Consider the following 17,585-nt stretch of genomic DNA (forward strand, 5'->3'; position numbering starts at 1 on the left):
CTCACAAAGACTATAAGCCCAGCCTGGGCTGGGGGGAGCCCAGGTAAGTTGAAGGGTGGCTTTGGGACAGTACCAAGGGTAGGGCCAGCCTTCCCAGCCTCCACAAGGCAGTCACTACCTAGACCCCAAGCCCCTGCTAGGTAAAAGTCTCCCCGTCTGGCTCTAATTCCACAGTTCTTACTCCACACCTTTGGATTAAAGTTGAATTTTCTGTTGCCATGTGGATGCCCCAGGTGGAGGTAACACACCAGCAGCTCAAGGCTCACAGAAAGCTATTTGTCTTGAGAGCGGAGCGCGGGAGAGTAGAGAAGGTGAGGGGCAGACTAGGAAGAACCAGAGGGGGCGCCACAGACCAGGGGTGGGGTGAGGGTGCAGAGGGCCCGGGACCAGAGCGCCCCCTTCACTTGCCCAGGCTTCGAAGGATGGGGGTGTGGATGGACGTTTGTGGAAGGCAGGGTGTGTCCTGAGTGGCCGAGGAAATGATAATCAAGAAGGTGCTGTTCCCACTGAGGGGTCCCTAAAAATCTCTGTGGTACTGTCAGGATGGGGCTGGTGAGTGAGGGTTGAGAAGCCACTTGCTGGGTACTTACACAAATCACCAGCTCCCTGAACAGTCTCAGTGTGCAGGTAAATGAGGGCATTCATCCATCCATCCATCCATCCTTTCATTCATCCATCCATTCATCCATCCATTCATTCATCCATCCATCCATCCATCCATCCATCCATTCATCCATCCATTCATCCATCCATCCATTCATCCATCCATCCATCCATTCATCCATCCACCCATCCATCCATTCATCCATCCATCCATCCATCCATCCATCCATCCATCCATCCATCCATCCATCCATCCATCCATCCATCCATCCATCCATCCATCCATCCATCCATCCATCCATCCATCCATCCATCCATCCATCCATCCATCCATCCATCCATCCATCCATCCATCTCCTGATCCATCCATCCATCCATTCATCTGAATGGTTTCTGAAGACCTCTCTGTGCCAGGCACCGTGTTGTGTTACGGAAAAACCAGGAGTAACAAGATGGACAACCGGTTCATTTTCTAGGATGGAGACTTAGAAAACAGAGATCCACCTCCATAGAGGGATTGGTCACAGAAGAAGGTTCCTCAGTAGCACTTGGGATCTCAGGAGGATTTTCTGGGGGAGGGAGGCATCGAGCTGGTCTAAAATGTGGCTGTGTTAGGCTGGAGGCAGATGAAGGGCTTGAAGGTGAAGTGGGGAGCTGGGGGGACCTCGTGGGAAGGAGAAAGACATTGAAAGGTTCTGTGGCAAGAGAGAAGCCAACACACTGAGACACCAGAGAAGTTGAGAATGGCTGACAAGTGGGTTTAAGGCCAGGACAGGGGCTGGATGGGTGCTGGAGAGGTGGAATCTCCTGTGTTCTCAAGGCCCTGCTAAAAGAAACCCAGAGACCCATGTGCAGACTCCTCCCTGCCGTCAAATTGCTGTGCACCCATAGGTAATAATACTGTCAAGGTATTTCCTTTTTAATGGTGGCCGGGCTTGGTGATGCATACTTTCAATCTCAACTCTCAGGTGCTCAGGCAGGGGGATAGCCTGTTCAAGGACAATCTAAGCTACATAGTTTTAAAGGCAGCCTGGCTTGCATTGTGAAACCCTGTCTCAAAATAAAAAAAAAAAATCAAACCAACTAAACAAACATAAAAAATAAGAAAGCAGTAACTTTCCTTTGGCTGTTGTCTTTAGTATTTTGGGCATGGACTTCTTTAGGCCTGTCCCAGGTTTGCTCCCTCTTTATGAGTCTAGATGCCTGTGTTGTCTACTTGGAATATTTTCAGCCATTATTACTTGAAATACTTTTCAATGTCCTTTCTCCTCCTGGGACTCCTGAGTGTAGAGTGCTAGACACTTGTTATTAACCTCAAGAGTCTGCTGTTTCCTCTGTGGCTTATTTAAGTGGATTTTTTATATTTCTTATAGATTATTGTTTATTGGGAAATGGTCTCACTATTTAGTTCTAGCTGGTCTGGAGCTCTCTAGGTAGAGAAGGCTGGCCCCAAACGCACTGAGATCTGACTGCCTCTGTCTCCTGAGTGCTGGGTGTGCACCACCGTGACCGGCACATTGTTTTTACTTTGTATGTGTGTATGTTTGACCTGCATGCCCATGGAGGATGAGGGAGTCGGAGCTTCTAGGGTTGGAGTTACAGATGGTTGTGGTCACGTGGTGCTGGGAAGCAAATATGGATCCTCTGAACAACAGTCAGTGCTCTTAATTGTCCAGCCACTGCTCCAGTTCGCAGACATTTGTTTGCTTGTTTGTTTGTTTGTTTGTTTGAGTTATGTAATCCAGGAACTTGCTGTGTATCAGAGGGTGACAATCTGGCCCCTCTGGTTCAGCGCTGGCATACAGGCCTGCACCACCACGCCTTCATGGATTAAGCAGGTCTTAGGGATTTGTCCTTGGGTTCAGGATTCTGTCTTCTGTCTCTATGGACTACTGACTTCATCAGACAAACTTTTCAAATTTGGTTACTGGGAAGGAAGAAGTGGGAGACACTAGAAGATGTGTTTCAGTGATACTGGAAGAGCACAGGCGAAGGAGATGCACAGTGTATTTTATTTTATTTATTTTTTTGAGATAGGGTCATACTCTCTATCATAGGGTAGCCTGGAACACATTATGTAGCTCAGGCTGGACTCGAACTCACAGTACTTCTACTTTTGCCTTCCAAGTATAGGTGTGGGCCACCACGCCCGACTTTGTTGTTGTTTGCAACCAGGTCTTAGTAGCCCAATGTGGCCTTGAACTTGTGATCTTCTGTTCTCTTCCTCCTGAGCATGGGAATCACAGTGCTGTGCCAGTACTCCAAGCTCTAAGAAGCTAGATCTTAGACGAAGTTTTGTTTGTTTTTAGACAAGGTCTCTCGATGTAGCCCAGCCTATCTAGGGACTCACTGGGTATTACAGGTTGGCTTTGAACTCAAGTTGATCATTCTACCTCGGTCAACTAGTTCTGGGATTACGGGTGTGCCCTAACGTGCCCAGCTTTTTATTAAACGTTCTCTCTCTCACGCACACACAGTAGCACACTCATATAGAGATCGCTGAAACAGGAACATTCTGGAAGGCTACGTTAGGACTTTGGTTGTGGTGCTGGTGTTGCATACACATGAATATATCCAAACTCATCAAAATATGCACGTGAAACAAACACCACATTTCTTTTTGTAAAGCAAGGTCTTGTGTAGCCCATACTGGCTTTGAAGTCCAATCTTCTGCCTCTGCACCTCTCAAGTGCTGGGATTACAGATGTGTGACTGTCTCTGCTCCTCTTTCTGTTAAAGACTAATTTAAAAAATATTTTACGCAAATGGATGTGTTGCCTGAATTTTGTTTGTACCGTGTGTGTGTGAAGTGTGTGAAGTTTGTATCGAGGCCAGAGGAGGGTGTCCGATCATCTGGAACTGGAGTTAGAGATGGTTCTGAGCCGCCATGAGGGCACTGAGAATCAACCCTTTGGAAGATATCCAGTCAGTCTCTTGACTGCTGAGCTGTGTCTCTAGCACTGCTGTCCTCCCCCTCCCCGCACACCCCCTCTCCCCGCTGCTGCCCAGATGTTTTTGAGGAGGGGTTTCTCTAAGATGCTTGTGACTGGCCTGGAACTTGCTTATGTAGACCAGGCTGGCCTGGAACTCACTGAGACCGCCTGCCTTTGCTTCCCAGATGCCAGGATTAAAGGCATGGGCATCACACCCTGTTTCCCTCCGCTCCTCTCGATGAGCAATTCAGTGTAGTGGAGGGCAAGCCTTACACTCTCAGGACTCTCTGAAGACGTGTTTTCCTGTGGCAGGATGGAAGAGGAGGGCTGAGGGAGTAGAAATATGTCAGTGAGCGTTGATCTGTCCTGTCAACCTGGTCTTTGGAAAAGGGAGGGAAAGCCAGGCTTGAGACTGTCTGTCTGCTGGGCCCAGGTCCTACTTACTGCCTTACAGGTCATACTAGTCTGTATTACTCCAGGTCAAAAATGCCTCCCTTTGATAACTATGGTGTGCACATGCATTCGCGTGCACACACACACACACACACACACACACACACACACACACATGCACGCACGCACTCACGTGCAATGTGATTATGAGATAGAAAAAAAAGGTGCCGAGCGAAGTGTAGGTCTCTCATCAAGTAAAAGGAGGAAAAGTTATAAGTACAAAATCAAGACCAGGGCTTTGGCAAGGGACTTAACATCCAGGAGCCCAAACGTTTTCAACTCCTTGGTTACAGGTGAAACAGATTTTGGAGGCAACGGTAAGGCTATTCTTCCTGCTTTGCAGGCATCAGACTGACATTGAAAGGAGTTAACATGGCTCCCCCTGGCACCAAGGTCCTGACTGTCACAGCTTTTAGCAAAGGGGAATAGAAATATTCCTTTTAATAAAAGAAAGCCTTCTGCAGGCTCACACGCCCTGCCAGAAACCATAAGGTCTCTACAAGACAGGGAACTATTGAAGGGCACGGGGCTGCTGGGGAAAAGCCTCCTGCCCAAACCATTCGCTCACACTAGTAAGAGGAGCTGATCTGTTAACTTGGGACCGCATGACATCAGGTGTATATGGCCCTTCCAAAGCCAAGCCATTTAGACACAGGTTGGTGGAATGAACAAATGATCCAGGAGCCAGTATGTGAGTGAATAAGAAGTGAATGGGGAAGAAAGGGAGCTAGTGAAGGAGTGGACGAGTGCAGCAACGTTGAAGAAGGCAAACTGAGAACTCAAGCTGGATCGCGTGCTCTCTGTGTGCAGGCGCTATGCCAGACACCACAGAAGCCAGCAGTGAGCAAGGCAGAGATGGTGCTTGTGGGCATCGAGTGTCTTGCCTGGTAGGGAAGCCAAGATGTGTGTGCTAGGAGAGGAGAAGCCAGCGGGATGGTCTGAGCGCTGACAGGCAGCCCCCACCTGTTTAGGGAACCTTCAAGATTTAAGTGGTAGATGGGGTGGGGAAATGGAAGAGAGGAGCCCAGCCTGTGAGAGACCCAGACCTGCAGTGGTGGAGTGGGAGATGAGGAGGGTTTTTAAGGAGGGCCCTGCAGGGTGATACAGAGGACCCCTTTAGGTGCTAACAACTGGGGACTCTGTTCTAAGGACAATAGGAAGCCATAGTTTAGCCAGTGGGTGGGTGGCATAGAGATGGTCTTAGTCTCTCTTGCCCTGACAGGATTTCTTTTTTTTTATGCCTTTCTAGGGGCCCACTCCTGCTTAAGAACACCATGCTGTCTGGTGAGCTGCTCTTACAGATCCTATGGGGGAGGGTGGCCGGGAGGTGGGATCAGATGCCAGGAGATTGGGGAATTCACCCACAGTTAGATTGGTGGGCAAGTAGGTTCCGTTTTCCTGACTGTTGCACGTTCTCTTGCCAGGTTGTAGGATGGATGTTCTGCTTTTGAGACTCTAGGCTGTGATCACATGCAGAATGGTTTACTTATGGATTTGTCCCAAGACTCAGGGATCCTTGTCGGTACTGAGGTCACATGAGGTTGGCTGAGAATCAGATAACCCATACTGAAGGGTTTTTTTTTTTTTTTCTGATTTAATTTTTACTTTTTTTCCCCTCAGAGCTGAGGACCAAACCCAGGGCCTTGCACTTCCTAGGCAAGAGCTCTACCACTGAGCTAAATCCCCAACCCCCTAATTTTTACTTATATGAGTACACTGTAACCGTCTTCAGACACACCAGAAGAGGGCACCAGATCTCATTACAGATGGGTGTGAGCCACCATGTGGTTGCTGGGAATTGAACTCAGGACCTCTGGAAGAGTAGTCCTGGAACTATCTCTCCAACTCCCCCATAACAAAGTTTCTTATTCTCATTCAACCTGTAAGCGGGGGAGATTGCTCATTGGCCCGTTTATTGTGACCAGCTTGTGTGCTTGGCACTATCTGGGAGTTAGAGATGCTCCAGAATCCAGGATACCCATAGTTCCCTCCTCCTCTCACCTCGTTCTTTCTCTTCCCATTCTCTCCGTTTGCCCCTCTCTTCCCCTTCCTTATGTTCTGTTCTCACTTACACTTTTGGAGATGGGATCACACTGATAGCCCAGGCTGGCCTTAGACTATCCTCCTGCTTCAGCCTCCCAAATGCTGGGGTTATAGGTAGGAACCACCATGTCTGGCTAGAATAACTGCAGCTTTTGACACCGAGAGCTTGTCTCTGACAGGGCTCAGTCAGTCATTAGTATGAAGGGGTAAGAATTATGGTAGGAGAGCTGAGCTTGGCAAGGGATAGCGGGAGGTACCAAGCCACAGGCCATGCATGTGTTCAGGACATGAGGTGGTGGGGGGCAGGATGTGGTAGGTGGTCCACGCCAGGGAACGAAGAGAGAGGGAGGGGACTGGAGAGGCCCTCATCTATGACAGGCACAGGACAGGTGCTAGCAGGCTGTGTTCATTTTCTCTCTCAGGAGTGCTACAGGGAGCCCCACAGTCAGCAGCTGGAGAAAAGGGACAGTGGCCTTGAGAGGCCTCCAGACTGGACATGGCCCTGAGTCGGGGTACTAGTCTCATTCTCCATGAAGACCCCGAGAAGACACCAAGTCCTAACTCCTGTGAGGTTCCAGGAATAATGTCCAACACCACACCTAGGCCCGCCCCAGACCTGACCCTTGCTCCTCTCCCAGCACATGGCGTGGCTCTCACTGCAGCCCTTCATCCAGCCCTAAGTCCTGACCCAGAGGGAGTCTCTGGCCCAGTGCCTAATGACATCTCCAGCCCCAATGCCAGTGGAGCTGTGACCCCATCCTCCATCCAGATCAACACTGCAGACACTGATGACCAGAGTTTGGACCACACCCCCAAGCCCAACTTGGCAGGCACTCTCTGCCCAGACTCACAACCAGTTCCAAGCCTCAGCTCTACCCAGGCCACTGTTTTGAGTCCAGAGAATTCTATTAAGCCATTGTCTGAGGATGTCCCCAAGTCCTTCTCAAGCAAGGTTTTTGGTTTGGGTCAGAGTAACTCTAATCCTTCCAGGCCTGAGCCAAACCTATATATCAGGGCTCTTTCCAGAGAAGCCTTGGTCCGGAGTCACACTATCTCCAGGCAGAACTCACAGACGCCTCTTCTTCTCCCCTCTAACACGTCTTTGGATCGTGTGCACTCTGGGAACATCTCCAAGGTGAACTTGGGCAGAGCTCAAAACTCAAATGAGGCCATCACGTTGACTTCACACACTATTTTTGCATCTGTTTCTAAAGAAGCCTTGAGTGCGTCCTGGAACACAGGTTCCAAGGGGTCCGTCAATGTGACTTCCAACAGCCAACCCAGGTCTGGCTTAAATGTGACAGTCACCCATGCTTCACATGTCAGCCTGATTCCTGGATCCAGCGAAGGTCTCAGCCTGCACTCCAGTGCCCAAGTACCCAACTCCACCCTCTCTCCATCTTCCTGCATGACACTGATCATGGGCTCTGAGTCTCTGAGCATGGACTCCAGCTTCGTGGTGACTGACACCTCCACCCTGACCCTAAGCAGCCATCGGGATTATTCTGAGGACAACAGCATCCGCACCATGCCCCTGGAGGAAAATCTGGGAAAGTGGGACAGCCTGCAGGGTGTCACAGCTTTCCGAAGCCCCCCTGAGGGTGAGTAAGGAAAAGGAGGTAGCCTTGAAGGACTATAATTCAGAACCATGTGAGTGTGGGGAGGGCAGTGGAGAGGAATAAGAAGGGAGCCTCTGGCTGTTATAGCACAGTGGTAATCACCATGCCCTCTAGCCAGCATCTTGGCCAACTGCATGACTTGGGAGTTACTCAGACTTCTTGGGTGTCAATTTCTTTAACTGTAATATGATAATCCTTTTTTTTTTTTTTTTGGACAAGGTCTCACTGTGTAGCTCTGAGTGACCTGGAACTCATAGAGATGCTCGGCTTCTGTCACCTCAGTGCTGGGATCAAACATGTGTGCCACTGGGCAATGGTCCTTCCAGTCTATCCAAATCCTGAGCCCACTCACTGGTCATATGCCCCATTTAAAATGTCTTCCATTTTCTTTATAAATGTCAACCCTTACTCCTAGGCTAAAGTTTGACCAGAGGAGCAGGGAGACTCTGGGCTCTGCTCTGTCGCCTGTGTAGAGATTTGAGGAGTCTGCTCAGGCCCTGGCCTCAGAGCCTACAGCTCCCTGCTGATATGCAGGAGGTCTGTGCTGTACAATCTCGCAGTTGGTAGTTCTCTCAGTTCTCTCATATTTTATGGAGACAGGGTCACATGTAGCCCAGGCTGGCCTGAAACTTGCTACATTCTGGAGGATGAACCTGAGCTCCCGATTCTCCTGTCTCCACATTTCAAGTGGAGCGATTACAGGTGTGGCCACCACATCTGGAGTAATCAATAATTTTTTATGTTTCTGCACCAATGCCATATTGTGATGTGATGTGTGTGTGCGTGTGTGTGTACAGAGGTCAACCTCAGGGGTCTCTCCTTATGAGCCATTCACCTTGTGTTTTGAGACCACCAGGGTCCCTTGGCCCGGAGCTCACTGAGTAGGCTAGGGGCTGGCTGGCTAGGCAGCTCCAGGGATTGACCTGTTTCTGACTCCCCAGCACTGAGATTACACACACAGACTACCATATCGACTTTTTACATGGTCCTGACGATTGAACCCAGGTCCTCATGGTTGTACGATGAGCGCTTTACTGACTAAGCTATCTCCCCAAACCCCATATTGTGATTCGAAGAAATTGACTTCTAGGCCTCATGGTCCAAGGCCGTGATCTTGGCACTTAAGAGGTAAAGGTGGAGAGAGCAGGAGTGTGTGGCCTGCCTGCGTTATATAGCAAGTTCAGGGTTTCTAAGTTGAACACATTGCCTATGTGGCCAGGAATCCCCTTCTACCAGCTGAGGCTGAGGTTACTGGCAGGCCACCTTAGTCTCCTTGTATGCATGTGCTAGGGATCTGAACCCAGCAAGTGCTCTATCCATGAAGCCATCTCCAGCCCCTTAATGTGTTTAAAACGATTTTTTGAAAGCTTACAGAACAGTTGAAGACACATTAAAATCTTTCTTTTTGAATCACTTGTTTGTAAGCTGCCAAATGACGCCCATCACCCCTAAATGTTCAGCACGTTTCTTACCAAAAAGCACACGACGTGAAGACCGTAAACAAGGCATTGATGTTATGTCGCTCCGCTGAATTCTCACACCTTACTGAAGTGGCCACTCTCCCGTACTTAGCCCATGTTCCAGTTCAGAGTCTCGAGATCCTGTCTGGCCTGCCCCATCTCCCTGGTCTACCCTGCCGTTCATTTCCTCGATGCATGTAGGGTCGTGGCTAGCTCCTCCTAAGATGCTGGTCCTGGGCCAGGTCATTTGGTAGAAATGGCCGTGTGACACATTGGCTTTTCTCACTGGGACACCTCTGGCGGCTCATGGTCTTGATTTTTTTTTAACTCTGAAAAGTGAATTTATTTTAAAAAGTTTTGCTAACACTTTGTAAATTTTAATAATTTCCTCAAGTTTAATAATAGTAAACTTAATTTCCTAAATGCTTCTGTGTTAATCAAAAGAACCGATTAAATGTTTTCAAAGGAGTCAACAAACTGCCAAGCCTAGAAAAAGGAAAATGCTAGTGTCACAGACCTCAAAACCTGACAGACACATGAGGTACATAGACACACACATGCACACGCACGCGCACACACACACACACACACACACACACACATGCATACACACATACACACACATACACACACACACACACCAGGCTAGTCCTCTACCCCAGTCTGCTTGTTCATATAACCAAGGTTGCCTTTCCTATCACCGCTTCAGAGGACTCATTAAGAGGATGCACAAGTTTTAAGAGGGTCTTGTTGTTTCAACAAAATCCCTGGCAAATGTGACTAACAGAACACAAGTTTGTTCAAGGGTACAGTTTATCAGAGAAAGGGAGGAAGTCCCAGTGGTCAGAGGCTTGAGGTCATACTGCATCCACAGGCAAGAAGCAGAGTTGAGACTAGTAGAACATCCTCCAGGGCAGGAATAGATTCAGTCCTCAATGCTGGAGAAAAGGGGGCACAAAGGGTGATAAATTATTACCCTCGGCTTGCTTTCCTTTTAGTCAGTCTGGAGCCCTAACCGAGTTCCGTCATAGTTCTGCAAACATCTAGTGGGGGTCCTCCCACCTCAGCTAACGCAATCCAATAATCCCTCACAAACGTGCCCAGAAGCTGTGTCTTTAGTGACCGAGGGTTCTGTCAAGTTGACAGTATAAACTATCCCAAGTTTACACCTTATCAGTTTTACACCTAATTATATCTGTTAGGCAATGTCTGTCTGTGCTTTGTCCCTGTAGACTCATGGCCATCTCGTCAGACAGAGCGAGTCCATTCCAACTTCAAAAGTCTACACGGGCTTTAACAGTTTCAATATCATTTAAAAGTCCAAAGTCTTCTGATACTAGAGCCAGTGCCTTAACGGTGACCTTCTATAAAGGTACAGACGAGTTCGAATACACAGTGGCACAAAGTAACTGCTCCCACTCTACAGAGAAGGTGAATGGCAGGAAAAGATCAGACCAGAGCAGGACCAAAGACCAATGGGCCAAATACCAAATCATACAGTTCTATGTCAGCCTCCGGAGCTCTTGATGGAATAGTCTGGGCTCCAAAGGACTCAGTGGTGGCTTTCTCCAGCATTCAGTGCAGTCTTCTCTTGAGTCAGCTCTATTCCCCCCCCCCATATATTGGATTTTTAATTTACATTTCAAATGTTATCCCCTTTCCTATTCCTGTCCGTAACCCCCCTATCCCATTTCTCCTCCCCCTTCTTCTCCCACCCATCCACCCACCCTTTCCTGCCTCCCCACCCCGACATTCCCCTACACTGGGGCATAGAGCCTCGGCAGAACCAAGGGCTTCTCCTTCCATAGGTGCCCAACAAGGCCATCCTCTACTACATATGCAGCTGGAGCCATGGGCCTGTCCATGTGTACTCTTTGGATGGTGGTTGAGTCCCTGGGAGTTCTGGTTGGTTGGCATTGTTCTTATGGGGTTGCAAGCCCCTTCAGCTCCTTCAGCCCTTTCTCTAACTCCTCCGTGGTTTTGATTCTTTCCGGATGCTCACCTTCATCTGATAAGGAGGCTGCCTCCTGCTCTCCACTGAATAGCCATTGCTTTTTCCTTTAAATATCTTGTGAGCTTTTAAAACATAATTATCCCGCTTCTCCGAACTTTCAATGCATGCATGAGTTTGTGTTGTCTGCTAGTTTAAAGGCTGCCAACCAGTTGCTATCATTAGTTATGTGGATCTCGGTTTCCCTTAGTTTTTTTTTTTTTTTTTTTTTTTTTTTTTAAAGATTTATTTATTTATTATATATAAGTACACTGTAGCTGTCTTCAGACACACAGAAGAGGGCATCAGATCCCATTACAGATGGTTGTGAGCCACCATGTGGTTGCTGGGATTTGAACTCAGGACCTCTGGAAGGCAGTCATCCTTAACCACTGAGCCATCTCTCCAGCCCCCACGGTTTCCTTAGTTTACAAGCAGAACTTTCTATAGGTAAGCATGCATCTTCCTCCAACATACTCCATCCATCTGAGCTCTCTTCCTTGTTTTCTGGGGCCAGATAGCCCAGGCTCACCCCAGACCTCCCTGGAACCTGGCATTTTCCCCAGGAGCCCTGTTGGTTTCAGCAGAGGATGGCAGTTAGAAGCCAATGTCCTGTACCACTTGTGTTCTCTTCCCCTTCGGCTCAGTCCTCCAGCAGCCTCTGGAAGTTCAGGCCAGATCCTCCTTGAGTCCCAGCTTCCCACATCCTGGTGGCTTTGACCCCAGGTGGATAGAGATCTGTTTTCCTCCAGGGTCCCTTTAAACAGAAGGCTTTTATTGGTGGTCCTCAGCTAAGTCCCCATCACTGGTCCTGTCACTTGGTACTTTAGAGGACCAGCACTCCCATGGGCCAAGCTTTGGTTGCAGACCCATCCCTTTTTGAAAAGCAGAGCGGGCAGGGTAAACGCTCACAATTGGGACCCACAGGAAAGACAGGTAGGTGGTCCTTCACTCAAAGCAGCTGACAAAACAGTTGTCAGCCACTGTAGTGTCTATGGACGGGATAAGTCCTGAAGGGCAGGAACAAGTGTTCCGGGAAGATATGTTTGCTCTCTCTCACTGACCCTGGAGGTCAGGAGAGGCCTCTGTGAGGAATGGCAGGCAAGGTGAGGCCTGACAATGGGATCCCTAGGGAATGGGCAAGAAACAACAGCCGGAGTGAGAAAAGCACTCAACCAGAAGCCCGCCTGGAACTGGACAGAGACCAGTGTAGACATAACCAAGGAGAGAAGAGAGAGCAAGGGAGATAAAGCTGGGGCGATGGACAGGGAGCCTGACCAGGCAGGGCCACCACAGCAGGAAAGACTAATGGCATGGAGTTTCATCGAAGGCTTTGGGGGTTGTGGAGGAGGGGTGGGGGCGGAGTGACACAAGCTGATTTACATTTTCCCAAGCTTTGCTGGTCTGTTGAGAAGTAAGGATGGGAGGGACCCAGTGGGGAGGAGCACTGGGAATATGGCACTCTGAGGACACCACACTCTCTGCCCGCTCTCACTGAATCCGTGACGTGTGCACAGGAACCTCAGAAGATGTGAAGACGAATGAGTCAGAGAAGAGAGACCATGACAACGACACGGCTCTGGTAAGCTCCCCTCCCTCTGGTCTCCCCCTAACCGGCTGGCATCAAGCTTGTAGCAATCCCCCTGGCTCCACCTCCTGACTGGTGAGACGACAGGTTTGTGTCACCCTACCCAGGCCACAGCCTGCTTTCTTGGGCTGGCCTGGTCCACCCGTCTGCTGCAGCTCTTCTTCCTGGGATCTCAGAGCTGTCCGACGTCCCGAGTGCTCACCAGCTTCTCTTGTCCATTCACCTCCGCCGTAATTCAGTTTGCATCCCTGTGATGCCCGACGGGACAGTTTAAGGGAGGAAAGGTTTAACTGGGCTCACGGTTTCCCAGGGTTTTCGACATCATCACAGTGGAGAAGGCAGGACGGCGCAGCCCGGTTTATGGCAATGGGAGTGTGTGTAAGAAACTGCCCATCCAGAAGAACAGGGAGCAGTGACAGTGAGGCAGGAAGTGAGCCGTGTCCCGGAGGCCTCCCCCCAGGGACTGATTTCTGCCATTCAGACCCTACCTCCTAAAGGACCCTCAGCCTCTCCTAATAGCATCACGTCTGGGGTGGGAACATTCCAAACAGGAGCACGTGGGGGACATCTCAGATTCCACTCATAGCAGTCTCTCCCATAGAGTCTTCCAGGAGCCGGGAAGCTTTGCCCGTCTAGTAGCAGAGCAGTGCTTGGCACAGAGTAGGTTCTGAATAAACGTATTTAACCATGGAGGGACTTGTGGGAGGGGCTCTGGAAGGTACAGAAAGGCTAGAAATAGCTTTACTGAATAAATAATCATGCCCAACCCAGGTCTGGGCCGCGCAGCTGAGATGGCCAGGTCAGTAGGGGCAGACATGAGCTTGACTCAAATGTGGATGTGGTCATGAATGAGGATGTGAGTGAGCCCGGCAGTCAGGAGCAGCCTTCTCATCTATAGAACGGGCTTGGTGGAGTCGAAGTGAGGACCTGTCAGATGCAAGCTCAGTGCCAGTATAGGGAAGGCAATGACTGCCTCCATTCAGAGAGCTAATCCCAACTGCAGGCACAGACTAGCAAGCCGACATTCCAGTCTGCAGAAATAGACCTTTTCTCTTATTCTTCTTTTTTTTTAAAGATTATATATATATATATGTGTGTGTGTGTGTGTATATATGTGTGTGTGTGTATATATATATACATATACAGTATATATATATATACAGTATATATATATATATATATATATATATATATATATATATATATATATTGTAGCTGTCTTCAGACACACCAAAAGAGGGCATCAGATCCCATTAGAGATGGTTGTGAGCCACCACGTGGTTACTGGGAACTGAACTCAGGACCTCTTGAAGAGCAGTCAGTGCTCTAACCACTGAGCCCTCCCTCCAGCCCTGTCTTATTCTTGTTACTCAGAACTCAGCCTGAATGTCCACTCACGTGAGCAGCTGTCTCTGGCGAATCATTCTCGGTTGGTCCCCTTCCGCCTTTCTGAACTGGGATTAATAACCCTTGCAGCTCAGCTCAGTCGATGCTGGGAGAGGGGGAAGGTTTCAGGGGGTTACCTTCTCCTGGCCGCAGTTCGACTGAGCTCAGCTGGGTGGTTCATCCGTTCTACGTTGCACAGGCAGATCACTTTGGAGGCTGAAACTCGATTGTCCCTTTCTTGCCAGGCCCCCTCTCTGCATGGGCTCCTTCCTCCTTAGATTAGCCTGGGTTTCCTTCTGGCAATAGGTCTGGGTTCCAAAAAGGGAAAGCGTGTTCTGGGACAAACCCAGACATTCATTCCTTCTACAACAATCGGGTGGCTGGAACTGGAGGAGATTTGTCCACTGATAGGATTCATTCAAAAGAACTTGAGGCCATCATTATCCTTCCATATTCTGTATCAGAGCAAGGTAGTTTTTTCCTTCACTGTGTAATGTTAAGTGATTCCTTTTTATGGGCTCTTGTCTTCCTCCTTTAGATGATGGGGATAATGGATTGACACAGGCTAATGTGCTCTTCTTTCTCTCAAGTAGCAGAATCCCTTCGTGTGATTAGACTTTACTAAAAGGCTTAGAAGCAGTGTTACTGATGGTAGAATTTCAGGTTGAGGTGTATGGACCCTTTCTGTCCCTTGGTTGGTTAGTGAGGGAGAGGTGCTTTGTAGCCCTTCACATCTGCTCCTCCAAATGCAGAGCCCAGGAGCCATCATCCTCCTACCTCACCGTCAAGGTTTCCCACCAATCTTCATCCACCCAAACGCCCCCTGCAGAAAGATGTCCCTTTCCTTGGGCTGTGATCGTTTTAATTGTCAGTTTGATAAAATCAAGAATCGCCCGGGAAGAGAGTTTCAAGGAGAGATTGCCTAGGTCATGTGCATAAGTCTGTGAGGGATTGTCTTGATATTATCAGTTGAGTCATGAATCCCCACCCACTGTGGGGTAGTACCATTCCCTAGGCAAGAGATCCTGAACTGTCCCAAGGATGGAAAAAGTGACCCAGCGCCTGACTACATGCATCCTTAGTTCTCTGCTCCTTGACTGCGGGTGTCACGTGACCACTAATCTAAAGCTTTCATCCTGTGACTTCTCCACCTCTATGTAGGGTCTCCTTACGTAGCTCTGGCTGTCCTGAAACTCACCCTGGAGGCCAAGCTGAATTCAATTCACAGAAACTCGCCTGCCTCTGCCTCCAAAGTGCTGGGGTTAAAGGCGTGCCTCACTCTGCCAGGTTGTGTTGGGGTGTTTGATCACAGCAACAGGAACCAAACCGAGACATGAGCCAGTGCCGGGGTTGGGTGGCTGGGGAAGAGCTACCTCAGTGAGCTGTAGGTGTTGGTTGGTTAGAGGGTGCTGCATACGCTGCCTAAGGGGACGGGCAGGACCCAGTGGCAGTCTCACTGAGTGGTTCTGCTTCCCTCTGGCCTGAAGGTAGAGAACATCATCTCGTACCAGAAGAATCAGGACGAGGTGGAAGTGACGGGAGAAAAGGAGACAACTGTGAAGATGATGATGGTACGGGAGCCGTAGGTGGGACTGCGGTCCTGGGGTGGAGTTCTGAGGGTGACAGCTGGGGTGAGTTGGGAAGAGGACAGGGACAGGAGGGCAGGCACTTTGGACTCGAGGCTCAGTTCTACCCACTTCTCACTGCCCACACCCGACAAGAGGGAGTATGGACAAGTTATTTCCCTCCTCTGAGCCCCACTTTCCCCATCTTACAAATGCGTGTGCTTATGCCTGTGTCTTTGCCTGTGGGAAGACGCAACCCAGTGGCTTAGTCTACTGTGTGGTCTGTGCAGCTGCGAACAGTTATCATTCCCTATTCCCTCACCCGACACCCCCCCCAAACCCTGCCTGATGGCAGCTTCAGAAGGTTCCTAAAGCAGTCAGTCTCCTCTTAGTGACTCCCACCGACAACCACGGAGGCTTACATAGTTATATTCGGTTTTGTGAACCTGAGAGAGAGAGAGAGAGAGAGAGAGAGAGAGAGAGAGAGAGAGAGAGAGAGAGAGAGAGAGAAGTTAGGGGGCTAGCTCAAACAGCAGTGTTTGCCTCACGAGAGGGTTCCTGAGTTTGAACCCCAAAACACACATGAAAAACAGTCATGGTGACACACATTTATAATCCCAGTGCTGAGAAGACAGAGACAGGCTCTCTGGCCAATCGGACTAGTCTAACAGACTAGTTTTGGATCCTAGCAAGATCCCTTGCCTCAGAAACCAAGGCTCGTGAATAATGATACCCTCTGGCCTCTGCACACATGTGCATATGAACACACACACACCTTGCATACATATCTGCCCATACATGCTACCTTACAAAACTGACACTCATTGAACCTCTACTGTGTGTAGGTATTAGATACGAAGCAAAAAAATAGGACATTTGAGGAATTTGATTAGACAACTCTCAAGGCCGTGCCTGGAGCTTCTTACTCGGGTCAGTTCCATGGTTCAGCTGTCAGTCACCAGAAGGGCACCATGGGAATTATCCTCATTGTTCTCTCTATCCGAAAGACACAGGTCAGAGCAAAGAGTGTTTCCAGTGGTCTTGAACTGGGCTTGACATTGATCTGGGCAGAAAGCTGGCTCTCCTACCTGTCCCGTGGGAGAGTGTGCCCAGGCCAAGGACCCCATGGCCTACTGTCAGAGCCTGGAAGTCAGCTACGACTGGCTCTCACTGTCTCTGTGGTCCCCATCCAGAGAAAGATTCAGGAGGAGCCGCTGGATTCCCTTTTGAGTCCTGCTCGACGGCAGGCCATGGAGATCCTGGCACAGCTGAGGTATCTCTGTCTGCTCTCTTCCAAGCTTTGCCCCTTCTCACAGGCCTGCTCACTCCGAGCCTTCCCCCTCCCCCTGCCCAGTCTCCATGGAGCTGTTGCTTCCACACCCATGCTCACACCTCAGCGTGCCCTGTGTAATCTCCGGTGGCCTACCTAAGTCATGTGTCCTCTTCTGCACACTGCATCCTCGGGCCCTTCCTCACTCCACACCTGGCATCCCGTCTCTCCCAGTCACACCAAGCCTATCCTGAGCGTGCGGGAGAGGGTAGAGCTGGTGAACACCTGTGTGCGGAGCGTCTTCTCACTGCCCTCGGTGCAGGCCATGCAGGAGAAAGACGAGTCCAAGGCAGAAGTCATCCAGGTGAGTTGGACCCTCCTGGAGGGTCTTTAGCTGTGGGGCCATCCTCAGAAAGGACAAGTCACAGGGATGAGTGGGGGCTTTCTATAGATAGCTCCCTTACACCTTGGCTGAGTGGCCTGGAGCAGCTCACCTCGCCAGGGTCAGTCTGAACAGACGCTTGATAGCTATTCAGCAGAAGAGTGAATGATGCAGTAATGGCCCCCTTAGGAGGGCCCTGTCCACTTGTAAGCCCTGTCCTGTGTCAGAGATATAGACAGATGCTGTAAGACCGTAGGAAGTGGGCAGGATTGTAGGGTAGTACTGAGGACTGT

At 49.6% G+C, this 17,585-nt stretch overlaps 1 protein-coding gene across 1 annotated transcript in view; it reads left to right on the forward strand.

Moving 5' to 3' along the window:
* Mroh7 (maestro heat like repeat family member 7) overlaps positions 1-17,585 on the forward strand; it is a 45,241-nt gene continuing 27,656 nt past the window's right edge. Inside the window, exons 1-7 of the mRNA XM_032901088.1 lie at positions 1-43; positions 5,239-5,273; positions 6,455-7,633; positions 12,619-12,683; positions 15,563-15,646; positions 16,834-16,913; positions 17,145-17,274. Of these exons, the coding sequence (XP_032756979.1) occupies positions 6,529-7,633; positions 12,619-12,683; positions 15,563-15,646; positions 16,834-16,913; positions 17,145-17,274 (1,464 nt within the window). The 5' untranslated portion in view covers positions 1-43; positions 5,239-5,273; positions 6,455-6,528. The remainder of the gene's footprint in view (positions 44-5,238; positions 5,274-6,454; positions 7,634-12,618; positions 12,684-15,562; positions 15,647-16,833; positions 16,914-17,144; positions 17,275-17,585) is intronic.

This window comes from Rattus rattus, chromosome 1 (genome assembly GCF_011064425.1).
Source record: "Rattus rattus isolate New Zealand chromosome 1, Rrattus_CSIRO_v1, whole genome shotgun sequence".
NCBI classification, from domain to species: domain Eukaryota; kingdom Metazoa; phylum Chordata; class Mammalia; order Rodentia; family Muridae; genus Rattus; species Rattus rattus.